The 19,834-nt window shown below is 45.6% G+C and overlaps 1 protein-coding gene across 1 annotated transcript in view; it reads right to left on the bottom strand.

The window, feature by feature from the left end:
* Window positions 1-359: 359 nt before the first annotated feature.
* Window positions 360-19,834, bottom strand: part of IGSF22 (immunoglobulin superfamily member 22) — a 53,792-nt gene continuing 34,317 nt past the window's right edge. Inside the window, exons 17-23 of the mRNA XM_050952299.1 lie at window positions 18,261-18,389; window positions 16,447-16,743; window positions 13,523-13,611; window positions 10,701-10,893; window positions 10,120-10,419; window positions 7,544-7,870; window positions 360-3,086 (exon numbers count right to left, since the gene is read on the bottom strand). Of these exons, the coding sequence (XP_050808256.1) occupies window positions 3,019-3,086; window positions 7,544-7,870; window positions 10,120-10,419; window positions 10,701-10,893; window positions 13,523-13,611; window positions 16,447-16,743; window positions 18,261-18,389 (1,403 nt within the window). The 3' untranslated portion in view covers window positions 360-3,018. The remainder of the gene's footprint in view (window positions 3,087-7,543; window positions 7,871-10,119; window positions 10,420-10,700; window positions 10,894-13,522; window positions 13,612-16,446; window positions 16,744-18,260; window positions 18,390-19,834) is intronic.

Here is a 19,834-nt window from a genome sequence, read left to right as displayed (position 1 = left end):
ATTATTTTATTGGCACAGTTTATGCTTTGGGGGGCTCCCCTGCCTTTTTGCTTTGAGGTCAGAGCCCCCTTTTTTCCTTGAGCCTTCTTGACCAGCAGCTTTCCTGGTGGGTTATACCCAAGACTCAGGTTTCAAGTCTTGCCAGACCTGTCACAGGGCTTTTCCCCTCAGCGATGGGCACTTTGTCTCTGATGCCCTGGAGAGGCTCACATCCTGTCCAAGTGTAAGATTTGCTCTGGCTTCAAAAGCAGAGCTTAAAAACTAAGGAAAGACCATTTAAAACTGCTCTTTATGGAGTGCTTCCCTAGACATGGAGGGTCCCTTTCTCCCCCCAGTACACTGGCCTCAGCCATGGAGAGTGCTCCAGAGATTTCATTAGCTCTGGCTCCATCTACCAGAAATCAGGGGACAGCTTTGATCTCTCAAAAGACTGTCAAACGTAGGAGATCCCACTTCCCTGACAGACAGGCTAAGTCTCTGCTTAGATGTGGGAGCAACAAGGAGACCTCATATCTCAAAGCAGGTACTGGTGAGACTCTTATCAGCAGCAAGGCATCGGCACCACCAAGGAAGACTCCGTTCATGAAGCCACGGACCAAGAAACCCACTGCCAAACAGCAAACAGTGGTCTCGTCAGTACCAGAACTGGACACTTCCACATGGAAGGACTCCTCGAAGAGCATGGACTCTTTGAAGAAATCATCTCACCTGATACCATCTACCATCACCCAGATTTCTCCAGAGTGAGTTTATCATCAGTACCATCTCCAGTATCACTGGAGGGCTTTCACCCATAGATGCAATCCTCAGTCTCATAGTGACTTCCAGGTTCCTCCTTCATGAGGACCATCATGTCCTGGAGGAACCCGAGTGCCCCCTACTGAGGGGTACTGGGAGGACTTTCCCACGGGCACCTGTGTACCAACTGGAACCAACATCCACTGGTACTGCTGCAGCCTAAAATAAAGACTCCACCAGTACCATCATGATTGCTGGATTGGCTCCGGATATCAATCCGAGCCCCTGGTACTGACTCCTTTAGCTCCACCACTGAACATGGAAGAGGATACTTCTTATTCAGATGTATCCATTCAAGGCACCATCACCTACCCATTCCACTCTATATTCCTCAAGGTGTTCCCACCCTGTATCCCTCAAGGTGTTCCCTGGGGACAAGATCCCAGGAACCAGCCAATGGGTGGCCCATCAGCCATGGCAAGAACACCCTGGGGGCCCTACTCCTTTTCCTTACGCCCTTCCCCAATGGGCTTTTTGGGGACCAAGTCTACAGATTACCCTCACACAAGAGCACTCACTAAGATTCTCGGCCACCAACACTTCAGGGCCCTCTTCATCCTCCCACCAGAAGAACAGGAGCTGAGAATAGAGGAGGCGACATTACCACCCTCTTCATCCCTACATGAGGCAACCATTCTCTGCCAATCTATGCAGATGATTTCAAAGCCTTATCCTGCGGACCCACTTTCGCTTCCTTGCTAAAGTTTCATCAGCGTTCCATATCAATCAGGACATTCAACTAATTGTCTTTTACTCCAAACCTCACTCTTTGAGGGAAGAGACCAGCCTCCATACTCTGGTTGTAAGAAGAGCTCTGACTTTCTACCTACACAGAACTAAACCCTTCAGGAATTCCACCAGCCTCTTCAATTCCTCCACAAAGAGGATGAGGGGGTCACTGTATTTCCACGTAGGTGCTATCTAAATGGGTTTCAGGTATATTCTTGCATGCTACGAATCCTTAGGAATGCACCCCCCCTCCTGAAGTCACTGCTCATTCAACTAGGGTTCAATCCCACTTCCATAGCCCTACTTAGAAAGATACCCGTCAAAGTAATTTGTAAGGCAGCCAACTGGCCCTCTGTTCACAGGTTCTTTCAACATTATGCCTGAGTATATGTCTCCAGAGCAGCCTTTGGTGAAGCTGTTTTACACTCTGTACTAAATTTGCCTCCTTAGCATCCTCCTGCTTATTGAGGTACTGCTCGGGGTTGGGGGTTGTCTCCTGACTTGGAGCTCTCACAGGGACAAAAACTCGAAGGAGGAGAGGCTGCCTACCTTGTAAAGCAACTGGAGTTCTTTGAGATGTTTTGTCCCTATTGGAGCTCCACCATCCGCCTCCTTTCCCCTCTGCTTTGGGGTTCTACCAAGCTCTGAGGCTGAGAAGGAACTGGAGTGGCGTGGGTCCACTACTCCCTATACGCCCTCGTACTGGAGTACAAGGAAATGTATGGTGCAGGTGCAGACCCCATGGACACTACTAACAAAAAGATCTCTACTCAGGAGTGCATGGGCACATATATATCCTCATGTGGTGCACTCATAGGGACAAAATGTCTTGAACACCAGTTACTGTACAAGATAAGTAACCTCTCCTTTTATGGTTAAGTCTTTGGACTGGGCCTCAGGAGGTCTGGATGCTATTTCTGACTCGACTGCAGATTTCTTGTGTGATCGTGTGTGAGTCAGAGTCTCTCTGGGCCTCAGTTCCCCATCTGTAAAATGGGGACAATAATACTTCCTTTCTTTGTCTTGTCTGTTTAGACTAGAGGGTAAGCTTTTAGGGATGGGAACGATCTCTTACTGTGTGGCTGTACAGTGTCTGGCACAACAAGGCCTGGAGCTTAGCTGGGGCCTCTAAGTACTGCAGTAAAGTAACAATGACTAATACAGATATAGCCCAGTTCTTCTCCCATTGAAGTCAAAGCAGAACTCTCACTGACTGTGGCTCCTTTTATTTTTAAGATACATTTTCATCCAATATTGTAAATATTACCATTCACACACACTAGCATTTGGAAGCTGCCTATGTAGAAGAAAGTATTGAACCATCAAAACTGCCCTGTTAAAGGCCCCACCTTTTGGAATTTGATTTCATTGATCACTATAGAAGATAGTGCAGTTGCTGTTTTGAACCATGCATATCTAAGTCAAACTACACAGAAATGTTTGAATTATTCCGCATGCTGGACTGGATGAATTTGGATCCGGGTCTGTTGATTACATGATGTGCTTTGACTTCTGAAGACTTTCAGTTACCGAGTCCAGGAGGCTTTTATCATCTTTATCTTTAAGAAAAGAGAGAGAGAGAGAGGGACATCATTATAACCATTGACAACTGACTAACCATGTATTGTTTACTATGGTACTTTTGGAAAGCGCGGAGAGATTCTCCGATTAAAACACACCAGTACATAAATGCAAAATATTTTTTACCATGACTTTCATGGGATGCAAACATGGCAGTTGAGTAAGTTCCAGTTTCCATTAAAACCTCTTTCCTAGTTTCCTATAACGGTCTCAAATAAACCACTTTGGGGCTGAATTTTTCTGGGCATTGTCTCAGTCCAAAGCTATTTCACCCCCTAGAAATTTGAACAAAATGAACTCAGCAGCAGGGATTCGGGGTGCGGGCTCTGGGTGGGAGTTTGGGGGCAGGAGGGGGCTCCAGGCTGGGGTAGGGGTGTAGGAGGAGGCGTGGGGTGCAGGCTCCAGCCGGGAGGCACTTACCTCGGATGGGATCCCTGCCTGCCCTGGCTCTACGCTGCTCCCTGAGGTGCCTAGCATGTCTGGCCCCTAGGAGCCAATTGGTACCTGGCCAATGGGAGCTGTGGAGCTGGCAGCGCACAGAGATTCCCTGAACGCCCCTCGCCTGGTGCCACAGGGGCACATCGGCGAGCCAGCACTTGTGGCTCCAGCCCCAGGGACGGGGCGCCGAGGCTCAGGGACTAGTGTCCGGCCTGTGGCATGGAGACTTGCCGTGGGCTGGATGAAAAGAAACAGTGGGCTGCATCTAGCCTGTGAGCCTGTGGGGCCGCCCTTAGCCCGAGGCCCTGGGCTGCAGTCCCTAAAGCCCCTACATTAATCCGGCTCTGGCCAGGCCCATTACTGGTCAGCATAGAAATTATACTCCGAGGGTCTGCTCCATGAATAGTTAAGATCAGTGTGTTCACACGTGCATTTGAACGTTTTCTCTTCTTATGCCACCCTTATCCTAGAGTGATCCGTAATGTTCGGAACACACAGGTAAAGACAACTGAAACTGAAACCCACAAGGGAAACCTACCAGCTCTAGGTCCTAGTCTGGGCTGGACTTATAACTCAAACTAAGCTGCTGAAACTGTGGTGGGCTCTCTGGGCTGGAGTAAACTCCAAAAGGTAGGACAAGCTCCCAAGCTAAGTTCAATTGCCAGGCTGGAGCATCTGAGTCACACCAAACTTCCAAGCTGGAGTAAGCTTCTCAGCTCTGTCACACTCCCAGGTGGTGGTGAACTCCTGAGCTATATTAACACGCCCTAATCCTCCTAGCCTCCCCCACCACACACGCACACCAATCAGCCCCTTCCCTCTGCTCCCAAAATGGAATCTCACAGCCAGACCTGTGACCTCTCCCATTTCCACTGAAAACTCCACTGACACCTAACCCTAGATAAGGATAATTAGAGGGAGAAATCAACTCTGCAATTGGACTCTACTTTCTAATCTCTCCTTCGGACTCATTAAGGAGTTTTAATACTATTTTAACACCTGACCTAAGGAGGAAACATTCATGAGAGGATGGAGTGTGAGGTGGGAGGCCTCCAGGATCGCTCCCTTCTCCCCCAATTAGAGAGACCAGCGTTATTTAGGAGGGCTGTGTTCTTGGCCAGACTGACAGCTCTGAAGTCTCCTATATATTTGCAGAAGAGGTACATCATGGGCAGCAGCAGTTTTAGGTTCTCGCACACTTCCCCACCAATGTGCTTCCTCATTGACCTGCAGTGACAGCCCCTCTGTGGGTTGTGGGGGAGGTTGGCCTCCACAGCACATTGACTCCTTTTTTCTGCTGAGTCTCCTCAAGGGGCAGCTAACTAATGTTAATAGTGATGGTGGTTTCTGCACGGAATTATATCATTCTCCAAACTACTACTAAAACTAGTCGTGAGCTGCAAACAGCTTTTACTTTTCACCTAAGTGGAGCAAACGTTCTTTTCATTGTGAGGTCGGCAGTGGTCAGATTTAACTGAGCGAGTGCGCCATGTGTGTATATTGTATACACACACACTTTATATATATATATATATATATATATATATATATATAACTGAAAATAAAATTCTAATTTGGAATAGCAAATGGAGAGTAACCATCACTCTTTGCCATTGTACCAAGTTGAGTTACTTCTCCATTAGCAATAGAGAAGAAAGAACTGAAACTTCAGAGTGATATCATCTGCACTTCTCAGCCAGCTGTGCGAAGCAACAGTCACCTACAAAAATAACACTGAAAGATCCATCCAAATATAGCCTCTCCTTATTGGTGTATCAGTTTCTATGCCGGGTAACGTGTCTCTCAGCTTTCATTTAAGAGAGCAATGACATGCCATGAGGCATCAGGGCTTATGCTTGGAGAGAACAGAGCTCAAGAGAAAGCCACTTCAGCCCCATATTAAAATAAAGGCATTTGATTCCATAGTATAACTGAGACAAAGGCCATGGGATGGAGAATTATTCATCTTAAATATTTCCTATTTGAGGCATCCCTTCAATTTCCTTAAATTCTCCCATGATGATTTATAGAAGTGTCAAGCTCACCATGGAGCACATTCCTGGGAGAGTTGCCACCTATGCTGAAATGAGACTCAGCTGATTTTCATGGGTCTGATGTGTCCCTGTGAGGTCATCCTGCAGAGCAATTATATAGTCCGCAGATTCGGGGACCATGACACAATGATGCTGCATCTCCACGTTGTGGTGTTAGGGCCTAGTGCTGCATCATCACCACATGCAAATAGAATTATTTGGTCCCACAGGATAAATACAATGGGAACCCTCCCCTTCCCAGCCAAACTATCCTGCTGCAACCTAAGGTAAAAGCCCTATTGAGGTGGAGAGCATTCTCACCACCAGGGAGAACAGAGAGAAATAGCCAGGGATCTGGGGAGAGGATTATGCAAAAAGAGGGAGAACATTTTAAGCTTTGTGCCTTTCCCTTGAATTTTTCTCTACAACAGAAAATGAAGGCAAAACCCTGTGAAAATGGCAAGATGCCATTCTCAGAGCACATAAGCAAATTGCTCCAAGGTGGAGGTTTGCCACGTGTGCAATGCAAATCTCCCAGAACTAGGCATATTTTGCCCTTGATCTATTGTGTGAATTCTTGAAGGAATACGATTCCATTCACCAAGCAAAAGTATGGCATTTCATACTGCTCTGCTACAGTACCTAAAAGGGGCTGATTCTGCCCTCAGTTGGCTGGATATAATTCCTATTGACTTCAGTGGGCAGCTGCACCTGTTTTAACTTAAGGTAGAAGTAGGCCTATTTCCAGATATGAAAATATGTTCTTCAGATTGGGCCCAGTTCTCCAGTGCCTTGCAGTCTGGGAAGCCATTTACACCTACGCAAAGGAAGTGCAAAGTGGGTGTGAAACACTACCATTCTGATTTGAAAATGTTTTACATGTACTTGGCACCTGTGAAAATGCCCACACAGTTTGCAAAGCATAGCAGAATCAGGCCTCTTAGCTGTCCCAGTGGCCTACCTGCCATGTAAATTTAAATCTAGAAAATAAAAATCTTGGGTTGGATTGTGATCTTGGCTCCAGCAGAGTAAATTGAGAGTAACTCTACTGACTTCATGTGCTAAACTTTGTCACGAGCTGCTAGTCCCTGCATGGGTGCAGAAAGGTCACGTGCACCAGAACATGTGATTAAAACGTAGGGTATGAAAAACCCACACCCTGAGCAATGCAGCTATACCAACCTAACCCCCAGGGTAGACACAGTTAGGTCGGTGGAAGAATGCTCCCATTGACCTATCTACCATTGCTCAGAGTCATGGTGATTGTGCATGGATGGAAAAAACCACTTTCATTGGTGTAGGATGCGTCTACACTACAGGGGTAGGCCAGGATAGCGACAGCACCATAGGTATGCCGTTGTAGTCCCCATAGCATAAACATGGCTTTAATTTCTTTGTATGGAAACTGGCAAAATGATTTTTGCTCTTGGTCAGTTCTTTCATGAACACTGCATAGAAATCTGTAGCTAACTACACCTGCTCTGCTGATGATCGTAATGGGTCTGACTCAGCCCAAGGCCTACACCCATGGAAACTGGCATGCAGTCCATGCAGTGCCCTGGCAGTGAACTCAACAGAGAGGGAAGGTTGAAGTGAGGAATGATGGGGGACAGCATAGCTCAAAAACCTATGGTGCTAAGTGAGGAGGGAGTGGCCAGTGCCCATTCAGTGTGTTCCCTCAATAAATGCTGTTGGTGAAGCACCCAGCGTAACATTAAGCTATCCTGCCCCGGCAGGAAATCCCCACAGAGGGAGATAGCCTCTGCCCCCAAGTGGGGTGTGTATAGGGGGTCAAGCTGGTGTAATTCATTGGGGCCAGGTGAAATTGGCCCACCCAGTGCAGTAAGCATGCCTACGCTGAGATATCATGGGAGTATATTGTGGTCAGAGATTTCAAATCAGCAGCTACACAACTGGTGGAGAATCGTTGCCAAGGAAAGATGGAGGCTGAGAACTCAACTCACCATACACAGTCAACACGCAGCTGCCTTTGTCCTGGCCCAGCTCGTTCTCAATGGCCACAGTGTAGTCTCCGCTGTCCTTGGAGCTGCAGGTGGGGATCATCAGCGTGCAGACGCCACTTGTTGAGTTGTACCAGAACTTAGAATTGGCTGTGATGTTCACATTGCCTTTGTACAATGTCACCACCGGGCGGGGGTTGCCCAGGAAAGCACAACTCATGGTGCAGTCCTGGCCCCGGTGCACTGCATGGTTCTTCAGCGGAGCAATGAAGTGGGGGGCCTGGCGCCAGTCTCTCTCGTGATACTCCTTCAACTTGCCACTGAAGTGCTCTACAAGGAAACAAAGGGATCACCACTGCTTCCAAATGTGTAAAACAGCCGTGCATACCTCCAGAGAGAGAGCCGTACCCCGCTGGGCTCTGGGTTTTCCTTGCACACTAGTATGAATCACAAGTAGTGACTCCAATCAATTCAGTTACACTGGTGTAAAACTCAGACCCCGAGCTTCTTTTTCCCAGCGAGGGAACACTAGGTGAAGAGCAGAGGGAACGAGTAGCATGTCTCAATATGATTATTCGTAGCACGCCACCAGCCCTCTTCACTTATAAATACAAAACAGGAAGCAGCATGTTTGGTGGGGAGAGCAGGCGGCTGGGAGTCAGGAACTCTGGGTTCTATTTCCAACTTTAAACACTAACTTCTCATACAACTGTAAGCAAGTAACTTAACCTCTTTGTACCCCATCTGTAAAAAGGTGTCAGATTTTTCTGCTTCATGTAGATGTTGCGATGCATAATTTCTCTAGTTAATGTCATTACCTTGAAAAAAACGTGTGGGATCTTTGGATGACAAGGTATGTTAGAAATGCAAATCATGATAATAAATTATTACACATGATTGTCAACTGAAGTATGTAAACCTTTTGGGGTGGAAGCATTACATCTCTGCATAGTTGGCACTGAGGGACTGGCAGTATCCAGAATGCTGCAGAGAGCCAAGGAGACTATTACAAATGGCAGTGTGCATTGCAGGATTGTGCTACATTTTTCAGCCATAACCAATAAAGCGTTTTGAAAAAAAAAACTTCCTTTTTTATATATCTACTTCTCCCACCAGTAGGAGCTCCAGCTGGAAAAAAATTCCTTGATCCTAAAATTTAATATGAAAGGGCAAAATTCTGCTCTCAGTTACACCGACTTCATTTTCAGAGCACAGTTTGCTGTTTTTCTCATGATGCTTGGGCTATGACAATAAAGCAAAGGCCGTCTACTTTTCTCTCCAAAATGTGCAACTTGAAGACTGTCTGTCATTTTCAACGGGAGATAGGGAGTAGTTCTCTGCTGAAACTGTGTCTTGCTATCCTGCATAAGGAATGGTTATCAAGTGCTCTAAGGCACAGAAAACCTAATGGTTCTTTTATTGACCCCTGATTAACGTAGGTCTAACTCCACTGTTAGTCCGTATTTACAGCAGTGTAAATGAGATTCAAATCAGGCCTGGAGTAGAACCAAGAAAAGAACACTATGATGGCTATAGTTGGAAGTTTTCTTTCTTGGTGACACCCTAAAACAATGGAAACACCTTAAGAGAAGTAACATGATTGTGTCTAGATTATATGGCACAAGAAAGACTGCTGTTAAATACACATATGACTATAAATCATCTGTGTAGCATCTACAGTACTAACAAGATTGGAACCGTTATAGCAAAATGTGCATATGCTCCTTGGAAAATTTATCTGCAGCTGTCCAACCTGCCTGGTTGTTTTGTGCTAATGCCCTGCTTATTAAACTAGACATAGTCTTGCATGACAAAGTTTGGATCTGGATCCTAACTATCTCCAAGTGTCTGGATGTGTGGTTTTGGTTTGGCCCATTGTGGGGATATGGTCCACTTATGATCCTGATATGAGTGTCCCTTGAGTGAGGGAATGTTCAGCTCTGGGGGTTTGTTTCGGGCCCATCTTTAATGAGGACATCATCTCATCTACTAAGCCTGAACACATCAGGTAAGAGTGGAGGAAACAAACTGCGGGGGGGGGGGGGGAGAGAGGAGAGGAAGAGAGATAGAATTTTAAATAAGCACCACATCTAGTGGACATCACAAGTTTTAGGAACTTTTGCACCCTACAGCTTATATGTTTTTTACAAAAAAAAAATTGCTTTGCCTCACAGATTTTTTTGCTATTCATTTTGGGAACTGTCTGAATTCAGTCAGCGATGAATTGGAGGGCAACCTAGTAGTAAAAAATGAGAACTCTCTCATGTCAAGACACAACTACTCTCTGTTTACATATACACACCGACAGAATATATTATCCTCATTATTATGCATACGACTCTAGGTAACATCTAGAGGCCCCAGTGTGATTACATGCTCATAAATGAGATGACACAGAATGAGAAAAAGGAGATATTTTTGTCTCCATTTTACAGATGGGGAACTGAAGAACAGAGAGGTTAAGGGACTTCTGTGACTAGGCTGGGAACTGAAGCCAGACCTCCTGGGTCCCAGTCTAGTGTCTTATCTATAAGAGTACCCTTTTCCCTCCCTGTACATGCATCTATTCTAATATTTACCTTTGTCTTTAGAGATATGCCAGGGCTCCTTGGAATCCAGAGGGTCACTGTCTCCAATGTCGTTGCGGGCAATAACTCGGAAAAAGTATTTCCTCCCTGGGACTAGGGCTGTGACAGTGTACTTGTTACTGTAGACTTTCTCAGCCGCAGTGAACCAGGTGGCAGTTCTAGCGTCACGTTTCATGATGACGTAATGGGCATGCCCATCATCCATTATATCTGGGGTGTGATCCCATTTCAGAGTCACGGTGTTCGGCACTTCCTCAACCAGCTGCAGATTCTTTGGTGGCCGTGGGAAATCTAACAAATAGGAAACACCTTTAGGTATTTGTTTTTCTTATTTGGGAGCACCCCTCTATTTTTTTCTCTCGAAGCAAATCCTTTTCAACGCAGCTGCTGCCTTGTGAATTGCTTATGCATATCACTGTGTGTCTAGCAAATTCTGGTACTGCACATGCACTCCTAAATTTCATTCCCTTGGACCTTTCCAGACCTAAGAACCTGGAATCCCCGGCAGACTAACTGGCTCCCTGTCTAAACCCAGTTGTAGCCTGGAAGCTAGAGATTTTGCTATACTGTACCTGCCACATGTACTTGGATGTCATAATGGGCTTCACCATAGTCGTTTCTAAGGAGGATCCTGTACACACCAGAATCAAAACGCTTGGTGCTGTGGATGAGGAACTGGGAGTGGTTCTTGCCTTTGGTGATGATCTCTCTCCCTTTTGTGGGAATTCCATCTTTTTGCCAGGTCACAGTTGGTGGAGGGGAACCCTGTCCGAGATAAATGTGTAAACATTAATGGTGGTCTTAACTTTCAGTATATAATAGATAACTCTGAACCTAAAATAACAGTGTCTTAGATGCAATCAACTTGACATCACCCAAAATACTCCAAGGAGAGCACTCCCAGGGAATTGTGGCCGTAGAAATACAAGGGGAATGTAGGCTCTCCTGGTACTAGGCCAGATGCTCAGCTGATGTAAATGGACATAACTCTACTGAAGCCAATTGAGCCTACTCCAGCTGCAGTTCTGACCCTTAGTTTTGTTTCAAGATGATGATGTTGCCAAGATTCTCAAACAAGTTAAAAAAAAAATCACACTTCCCCCAGCATTACACTTGATGCAGTGGTCTCTACTGACTCAGCAGGAGGGGTTCCAACATTACTTCCAGGCTAAAGTTTATCCCTGTTTAATCTTCTCCAAGCACTTTTTAAAAGCAGAGGAAAGGGCTGGTGCAATAGAGATAACACCTCAGCTCTAGACAGTGCACCAGGAGGTTCCCCCAGGGGAAACTGCAGCTCCTCTACTGCAGTGAATTCAAGCTGGCATAGAACAGATGACCCTGCAGTCCTGCCTTAGGCCGGCTCCTGCCATCCCTTCTGTGCCTCTGGTGATGACTCTCAGAGCTGAAGGGACAGGATTGAGCACTTAGTCCCTGTTGAGTCAAATCTCCCATTGATTTTTGTGGGAGCTGCGCCTGAGATAGGACAGAGCCAGGACTGCAAGATTCATCCCTTAGGGGACCAGATCCTGCTGTCAGTTAGTCTAGTGTAAATCAAGAACAACTGAATTGTAATCAGGAGTTAAATTAGGAGGAGAAGTGATGGTGTATAATTCTACCCTCTCTTCTGGGCTCCTAGTTTGGCTGAGCTAGAGATAATGAGGTAGTTCAATCAGGGAGGATGAGGCCCTGTTCTAGCACACCTTTTTCACACCTCACTGCTAGAACAGGGCCTCATCCTCCCTGATTGAACTACCTCATTATCTCTAGCTTGGCTGCATATATATACCTGCCCCTGGAAATTTCCACTACATGCATCTGACGAAGTGGGTATTCACCCACGAAAGCTCATGCTCCAAAATGTCTGTTAGTCTATAAGGTGCCACAGGATTCTTTGCTGCTTTTACAGATCCAGACTAACACAGCTACCCCCCTGATAGTTTGGCTGAGCAGCCTTCCCTCCTCCTTGGCCAGTGCAGGGAGAGCTCCCTGTTCTGTTCCAATCTACTATACCCGCTGATTGTCACCAGTGAAGTTACTCTGGCTTTAGGGCCAAATCTGTGAGGTGCTGAGCACATCCTGTGAGGTACAAGCACCCTGAGCTCCCACTGACTTAACAACCCTCAGTAGAGTTCGAGGGTGCTCAAAGCTTTGTAGGTGCTTGGCCTTAGACGCCACAAACCGTAATGTTTCCTTTAATAAATACGTGGCCCACATTAAGTCCCCACTACAAAGCACGCCGTGCCTCTCAGCTCCTAACAGGGAACACTCTTGAGAGCTTTAATACAATACTATAAAATATCTTGAGACCATCAGAGTGCCGTAGCCATTGGAACAACTGGGAAAGGCTTGATTGTGTAACAGCCACAAGTCATATCCTGTGCAATTACTGAGTTGAAAAAAAACCCCTTCCTGGCCCCATGTGATGATCATGTGCACTCTTATTAACAACACTTCTTTATGCTGCTTGTAAAGCTTCGCTCTCTGGCATGGATTTGAGCAGAACAGCTTACAGGATTCATAAAGCTCTGGTGAGTGTGGCGTCTCAATCAGGTAACATTGCATTACCGTAATTAATGAAACAGAAGTCACACACATTTTAATGCTAGGTCTCTTCTAGTAATTGTTAGTGCTTATTCTGGGTGGGCTATTAACTCCCTACCCAAAGCCACACTATTGAAGGCTAGATTGTGCAACCCTTGCTCATGCTTGTAGGTGCTTACTCCTGGGAACAGCCCCTCCAACTTCACCAGTGTGAGGAAGGCTTATAAAACCTAGCCCTAAAACCAGTCAGCTTCACAGATCCAAAGTGATGCCTGGCCATCAGGCCAAATCCTACTTGCCTTACTCGGGCAAATTGTCCCACTTAAGTCAGTGTGATTGTTCTTGTGAGGAAGGCCAGCAGAAGCATTTGTCCCTTAAAGGGCCAGATGATCCTTTTACATCTAGCCCTGAGGCATGTATGTGTACCACTTTAGAAGCCCAGGGGAAGGAACTGTGCCTCAGAGAGTCATAATGCCTTCTGTGTTCCCTCATTCTCATGGGAGTGAGTAATCAGCCATTAGTCTTGACCAGCAGCAGATTGCTTCACCTACTCCCACACTGGTTCAGCCGTGCTGGAGAGTACACAGATGTGGTTGAGCTAAGGATTTGACCATTTGCTTCCCTGCCCACCTGCAGTGTGGAGATATACTGGGTATTTATTCCCTACTTCCTTCACTGCACCTACAGTGGAAATGTGAGGAGGCCTTGGGGAATTTTAGTGGATGTTCCAATCAACTTGTGGGACCAGGCCCCACTTCTATGAAAGGAGGAAAATGGTAATAAAACTTTGACGCCAAACAAAACTTTCAGTGCAGACTTTCCCTGAGGTAGAGCAGAGCAAAAGGAAGCTCACAGTAAAAGCAGCATGAATGCAGAGGGCTGTCCCAGCGCGAACCACCATATGACTCTTCAGCTTGGCACTTAGATCAAACTTAGGAGAGGCTAAAACACAAAACACCACCACCACAACACAGAGAGAGAGAGAGAGAGAGAATAATTAAAATCTTAGGCCTCATATCTGAGCGAAGCCATTTCCCCTCTGTCGGCCTGTTTTAAGCTTTGTACAGTGAAAACAGCATGATGGGAGAAAGAAAAGCAGTCATTGAAATTAGCTTCTGCAGAAGGTAGCTAAGAAATTAAGTTAGTAATTGCATCATAAAATGGGAGTGGGATTGAGGATCTGGTCCTTTTACAGGTGGAAATGAAGCTACTCTTAATTATGTACAGATACTGCAGTGATGGGCTCATTAGTGCTAGAGGGAACCATACATACATACGTATGTACAGGAAAGGAAACAGATAATGTATATCAGGGGTAGGCAACCTATGGCACGTGTGCCGAAGGCAGCACACAAGCTGATTTTCAGTGGCTCTCAGGCCTCTGCATTTTAATTTAATTTTAAATGAAGCTTCTTAAACATTTTAAAAACCTTATTTACTTTACATAGAACAATAGTTTAGTTATATATTATAGACATAGCTAGGGACCTTCTAAAAACGTTCAAATGTATTACTGGCACGTGAAACTTTAAATCAGAGTGAATAAATGAAGACTCAGCACAGCACTTCTGAAAGGTTGCCAACCCCCTGAAGTATATTTTCATTTTGAACCTGCTGCCAATTAGTAGCCACTCCTATTTAGTAGCCACACCTTTACCATGCAATTTTTAAAGTAAGGCTGCACCTCTGCTATCAAAGAAATTGAGAAATAAGAGTAAGTAAGTAATACACTTTAATGAGAGCTGCCCTTTTCTTCAAACCACCAAGGCAGTAATTCAATTGAACAGAAGCCAAAGCTTGGTTGTTATTGCAACACTGACACAGGTGCTCCGACTGAAGGTAATGGAACAAGTTGTGTGAATAGGTGTTCATCAGTGTGAGGATTGCAAAATCGAGCCTTGAATTACTACAGCACTGTTTGTCCTGTAATGTAAGGGGTCCATCACCATGTGCATGTAACACCACCACCTCCTGCCCTCTCAGGTTACAGGGACATGCAACTAGGTGAGGAATATTTATCCCTTGGCACTCAAGATCTCAGTCAGAAGAGTCAATTATATTCTTTTAAACCAAGTTGTAAGGGGGAGGAAGTATTACCATTTAAAACTGAGAAAACTGATTGTGGGCCAAAAAAGTTATGCTGCTTGAGATCACCACTTTAACTGACTTAAAAATAACTGTCTGCCGCTTACTCCCGCTACGCTGATAGCAGATCTGTTGTTTCCCATCAAACTACATGTGCGCTTCATGACAGTACTGCATGTTCCTATTTCCTACCACAGTTTGTTTTGTTTGGGTCATACAGTAAATCTGAGGTTAGAGTGGTGTTTCTCTTTTAGGAGGGGCAATAAGTAGTATCAAGATTATTACTGCAATTCTGAAGTGAAGACCTAAAGGAAAAGCTGCTTTTAATAGATATTCTAATTTTGTGCTGTTCTGCTGGATGTTGTCTTCTGACATTCCCCTGGTCAGTGCCAGATGTCTTTATTCCTAATGGAAATCACTGCAATGTAGCAGCATGACTCATGAGTTCCATATCTTACCTTGCTAGTCTTTCTACCTCTTCAGGCAGCTCTGCCCCCTGGGAACATCCCAGAGACAAGCTGTCTGAATTTCCTAACTAGCAAAGTAAAAACAAATTCACTACTCATGAGTGCTAACCAATAAAAGTCTGAACTGCCACCTCTTCTAATAGGGCTCCGAAGGGATACTAATGACAGGTCAGCTACCTCAGTTTTTATTCTCAAGACATGATGGGCAATGTCTCCCCTTGACAATGCAATTACCTCCATGTTGTCTGTTTATCACAGTGCCACCTGATTGTTCATTTGAACCCAGGTTGTCACACTTCACTATCCAGTTGGAAAAACAGTAATCTATGTCTGAGTACCAGTCTCTATTGCAGATGGGCACTACCAATACTATGATAGTGTACTGATCAGTAGCAGGTAAGCTATCTACCCATCTCTCCCATCAGGAGACATTATTATCTACCCATCTAACATCATCACTGGCAGCAGGGAGAATTCCCTGAGAATTGCCTTGCAATCACATAGCTGACATGGGAGACTACTGATGACAGAAGAAGCTGCAGCCAGTTGAGCTGTAGCTGGAGATTTCGGGAACTGCTGTGAAGGATTCTTATAGCTCAGCCCTAGCAGGAAGTGTGCCAGAATAGCTATCAGTCCAGCTCCAGGACTCTACAAAGAGTTTCTGTGGCCCAATGTCACTTGCCAACATCTTATCTGCAAACTCTAAGTGAAATTTACTTGAGGCTATGAGACCTGTAGCACTGAGGGTGTCCCTTTATATTGGGAGTAAACCACTGCACAGAACAGAAAGAGCATTTGTTAATAGCCTTTTCTAGGAGAAATTCATTCAATTTAATTTAATTCACCTTTATTATGAGTCTGAAAAGGCTAGACATGCTGGATTTTACTCTATATATTTGAGCTGGTTTTCTCTAAGCAAAATCAGATCCCTAATTGATCCTCTTTGCTGATGGGCAAAGACCCTAGTGAAAATGTATTTGGCATGAGCTTTTGTGGACATTACAAACCAGTCAAATTGGCAGACTGTCAGGAAGGACAACTGGATTACACGCTAATGTTCATCCAACCATTAACAAAAGCTTTATTACCTGCAAAGAGTATGAGCTTAATTAATAGTCACTCTGTGAAGCTTTGTAAATCATGGCTATTAAAATAAACACACTCACTCATAAATGAATGAGTGACAGAAGTGACCTGCAGCCAGACAGGATATCCTGGAGATTACCTGGAGGCGGCATAGCTAGGACTCCTTCATCTAGCTCTGCTGGTTCTCCCACACCAGCTTCATTCACCGCTCGGATTCGGAAGAAATATTTCTGCCTCTCCTGTAAGCCTCCCACAGTGTAGCTGGTGCCAGAGATTGGGATTTTAGAGCATTTTGTCCATTCCTTGGTGTTCTCTGCGCGCATCTCGAGTATGTATCCTGAGGGCAAGTCTCCTTGATCTGGCTGCTCCCACGCCAAGGAAATGCTGGAGTTGGAAGAGTCAACCACATGGATCCCCTTCACTATTCCCGGAGGCTCTGAAACAGCAACACGACACTGGTGATGAACATAAGTGTACGAAAACCAGGGATTCTCACCCTTATCTCTGCACCAACCCCATATTTCAGGCCTACATTTTCAAAAGTGATTTGTGATTTCAGCCAAATCCTTTTTTGGGGTGCCCAACTTGAGATGCCTTAAAGGACCCTGATTTTCAGCAAGTGCTGAGCACTGTCACAAGGTGCTGCTCCTGAGGTTTATGAGCACATTCCTATACCCTGTTCCCTATAAGACTGAGTTTTAGGGGCACATGACAGCACATGATGTGTCACTTCAGTAACGAGCAGTGCATGAGCCCCGCCGCCCTGGCAGGGAGGGCCAAAGCCAAAGCCTGAGCCCCATCGCTCCTGGTAGGAAGGTGGGTGTCAAAGCCAAAGCCGAAGGGCTTCAGCCCCGGCCCATAACCTGAGCCCCGCCACCCAGAGCTGAAGATGTTGGGCTTTGTCCCTGGGCAGTGGGGCTCAGGGTTTGGTCCCGGGCCCCAGTAAGTCTAACACCAGCCCTGGCAGCCCCATTAAAATGGGCTCCCAACACACCTTGAGGTCCTGGCTCACAGTTTAAGAACCCCCCTGTAATAAATGTTCACAGTGAGCTACAAGGATTGGATGGAAATGTTCCAGAAGCCTCCTCTAGCTTTTTGTCTGAGATAATATGAATCTTTAAATAAGAAGGGAGCTATATCTTTGGCTGTGACATTTTGTAGTGTGGCCCTCTGATATGAAGGAACCAAAAGGTTTTCTGATTTGGGGAGCTATTTAACCTAGTGCTCTACGTAGGTGGAAGAATGATCTCCCCTTTAGTTCTGCTGACTTTTATTTTCCCAGTGTTTTTCTAAACTACTTACAGCTACTGACATCCCTTCCTGCAACAATTACAGACGCTCCCCCCTTCCCTATGCAGTTTAAACTGTTTATACACTGGGTACTGGGCAACCACTTGGTTTAAAAATGGGTTTGGTTACATGGTTGTATGGAATGGATGTTACCCCGAGATGGTACATGGACCTGCTGGCCTGTTGTAACTGGTTACATAGCCCATTTCTGATCTCACTGAGGTTATTGGGAGTTTTGCTGTGACTTCAATGAGTGCAGGATTAGGCCGACATTTTTGCCAGTGAAAAAACAGATTTGTAAACTAAGCTTTGGAAAATTTGCTCAATCATCTTTTACTAATTCTGTAGAAGTTTATCTTTCTTTTACCAAAGGTTCAAGGCGAGGTGGGGGGGAGGAGGAGATTACCCCATGGAGCACAATTTTGTGGTATGCTGAACCCCATTAAACAGAAATGATTCACACTGGTATGAAACGACTGCATTATGACTTTTGGCAGAGTACAAATACCAGGAAGAGAATGAAACCTTCCCCAGTACAGAAAGCACCTAAGTTGCTACCATGCTTATCATGTTGATCTGGGCATGTTGTCTGCATATAATATGGGTCCTGTCATGGGAAACAGCTTTAAGAAAACTAGGGAATAAGTAATAGAAGAAACATACTGATGGGGTCCTTTGCAACAACAGAGTTTGAGGCTGCGCTGGGTTGTCCAGGCCCTGCCCTGTTCACAGCTGTAACACAGAACTCATATTCTGTATCCTCCAGCAGTCCATCCACTTTGAACTTGGTATCTAAAGACGGAAATATTACAAGTGTGTAGATGGTTCATAATTTTTAGGGAAAGTTCCTTCACGCATAAAAGAATTCCCAAGCGAGTATCAAAACAAACAAATACATAAAAATCACCTTTGGCCTGAGACTAAGCACAAGACATTTCAGCTCAAAAACATTTTTGGGGAACATAATGAATGATGATGGTCTCCATGTATCCAATCATGCACCCCACTTGCACTATGGAACCCCAAGGATTCCAAGGGGGACCCCTTTGGCACACACAAATGTGCCTTAATTGTATAACACAGGAACCAATTTAGCCTCAACATGTATAACATAGGAAAAATGTATAATTTGCCAGTACAGTTCCTTCTACTCAATTCAGGGCCAGGGTCTGATGCCTTCACTCAGGCCTGATCTACACTACGCGTTTAGACCGATTTTAGCAGCGTTAAACTGATTTAACACTGTATCCGTCCACACTATGAGGCCCTTTATATCGATATAAAGGGCTCTTTAAATTGATTTCTGTACTCCTCCTCGACGAGAGGAGTAGCGCTAAAATCAGTGTTACCATATCGGATTAGGGTTAGTGTGGCTGCAAATCGACGGTATTGGCCTCCGGGCGGTATCCCACAGTGCACCACTGTGACCGCTCTGGACAGCAATCTCAGCTCGGATGCAGTGGCCAGGTAAACAGAAAAAGCCCCGCGAAATTTTGATTTTCATTTCCTGTTTGCCCAGCGTGGAGCTCTGATCAGCACGGGTGGCAATGCAGTCCCAAATCCAAAAAGAACTCCAGCATGGACCGTACGGGAGATACTGGATCTGATCGCTGTATGGGGAAACAAATCTGTTCTATCAGAGCTCCGTTACAGAAGACGAAATGCCAAAGCGTTTGAAAAAAAAAAAGCTACAGGCTACACAGTGCTGCGTGACAAGTGTAACGGGAAGCCAGAGACTCAAATGGACGCTCATGGAGGGAGGGAGGGGGTACTGAGGACTCCAGCTATCCCACAGTCCCCAGCAGTCTCCGAAATATATTTGCATTCTTGGCTGAGCTCCCAATGCCTGTAGGTTCAAACACATTGTCCAGCGTGGTTCAGGGTATAGCTCGTCAATTTACTCCCTCCCCCCACCACGTGAAAGAAAAGGGAAAGAAATCATTTCTTGACTTTTTTCAATGTCACCCTATGTCTACTGAATGCTGGTGGTAGACGCGATACTGCAGCAGTGAAGAGCAGTATCCGCTCTTCTCCCCTCCCCGGTGGCAGACGGTACAATATGACTGCTATCTGTCATCACCATCAGCCCGTGCTTGATAACTGCTGAATACCCCTGGCTGGCCTCAGGGGCGCTTGGGTAAAAATAGGAATGATTCCTGGTCATTCCCAGTAGATGGGACAGAACGGCTAGTAACCGTCCTCATCATAGCAACTGGGGGCTGTTCTCCATCAGCCCC

This window comes from Gopherus flavomarginatus, chromosome 5, assembly GCF_025201925.1.
Source record: "Gopherus flavomarginatus isolate rGopFla2 chromosome 5, rGopFla2.mat.asm, whole genome shotgun sequence".
Classification (NCBI taxonomy): Eukaryota; Metazoa; Chordata; order Testudines; family Testudinidae; genus Gopherus; species Gopherus flavomarginatus.
The sequence above is the reverse complement of the archived record's forward strand: the minus strand, read 5'-3'. Positions and strand labels throughout refer to the sequence as shown.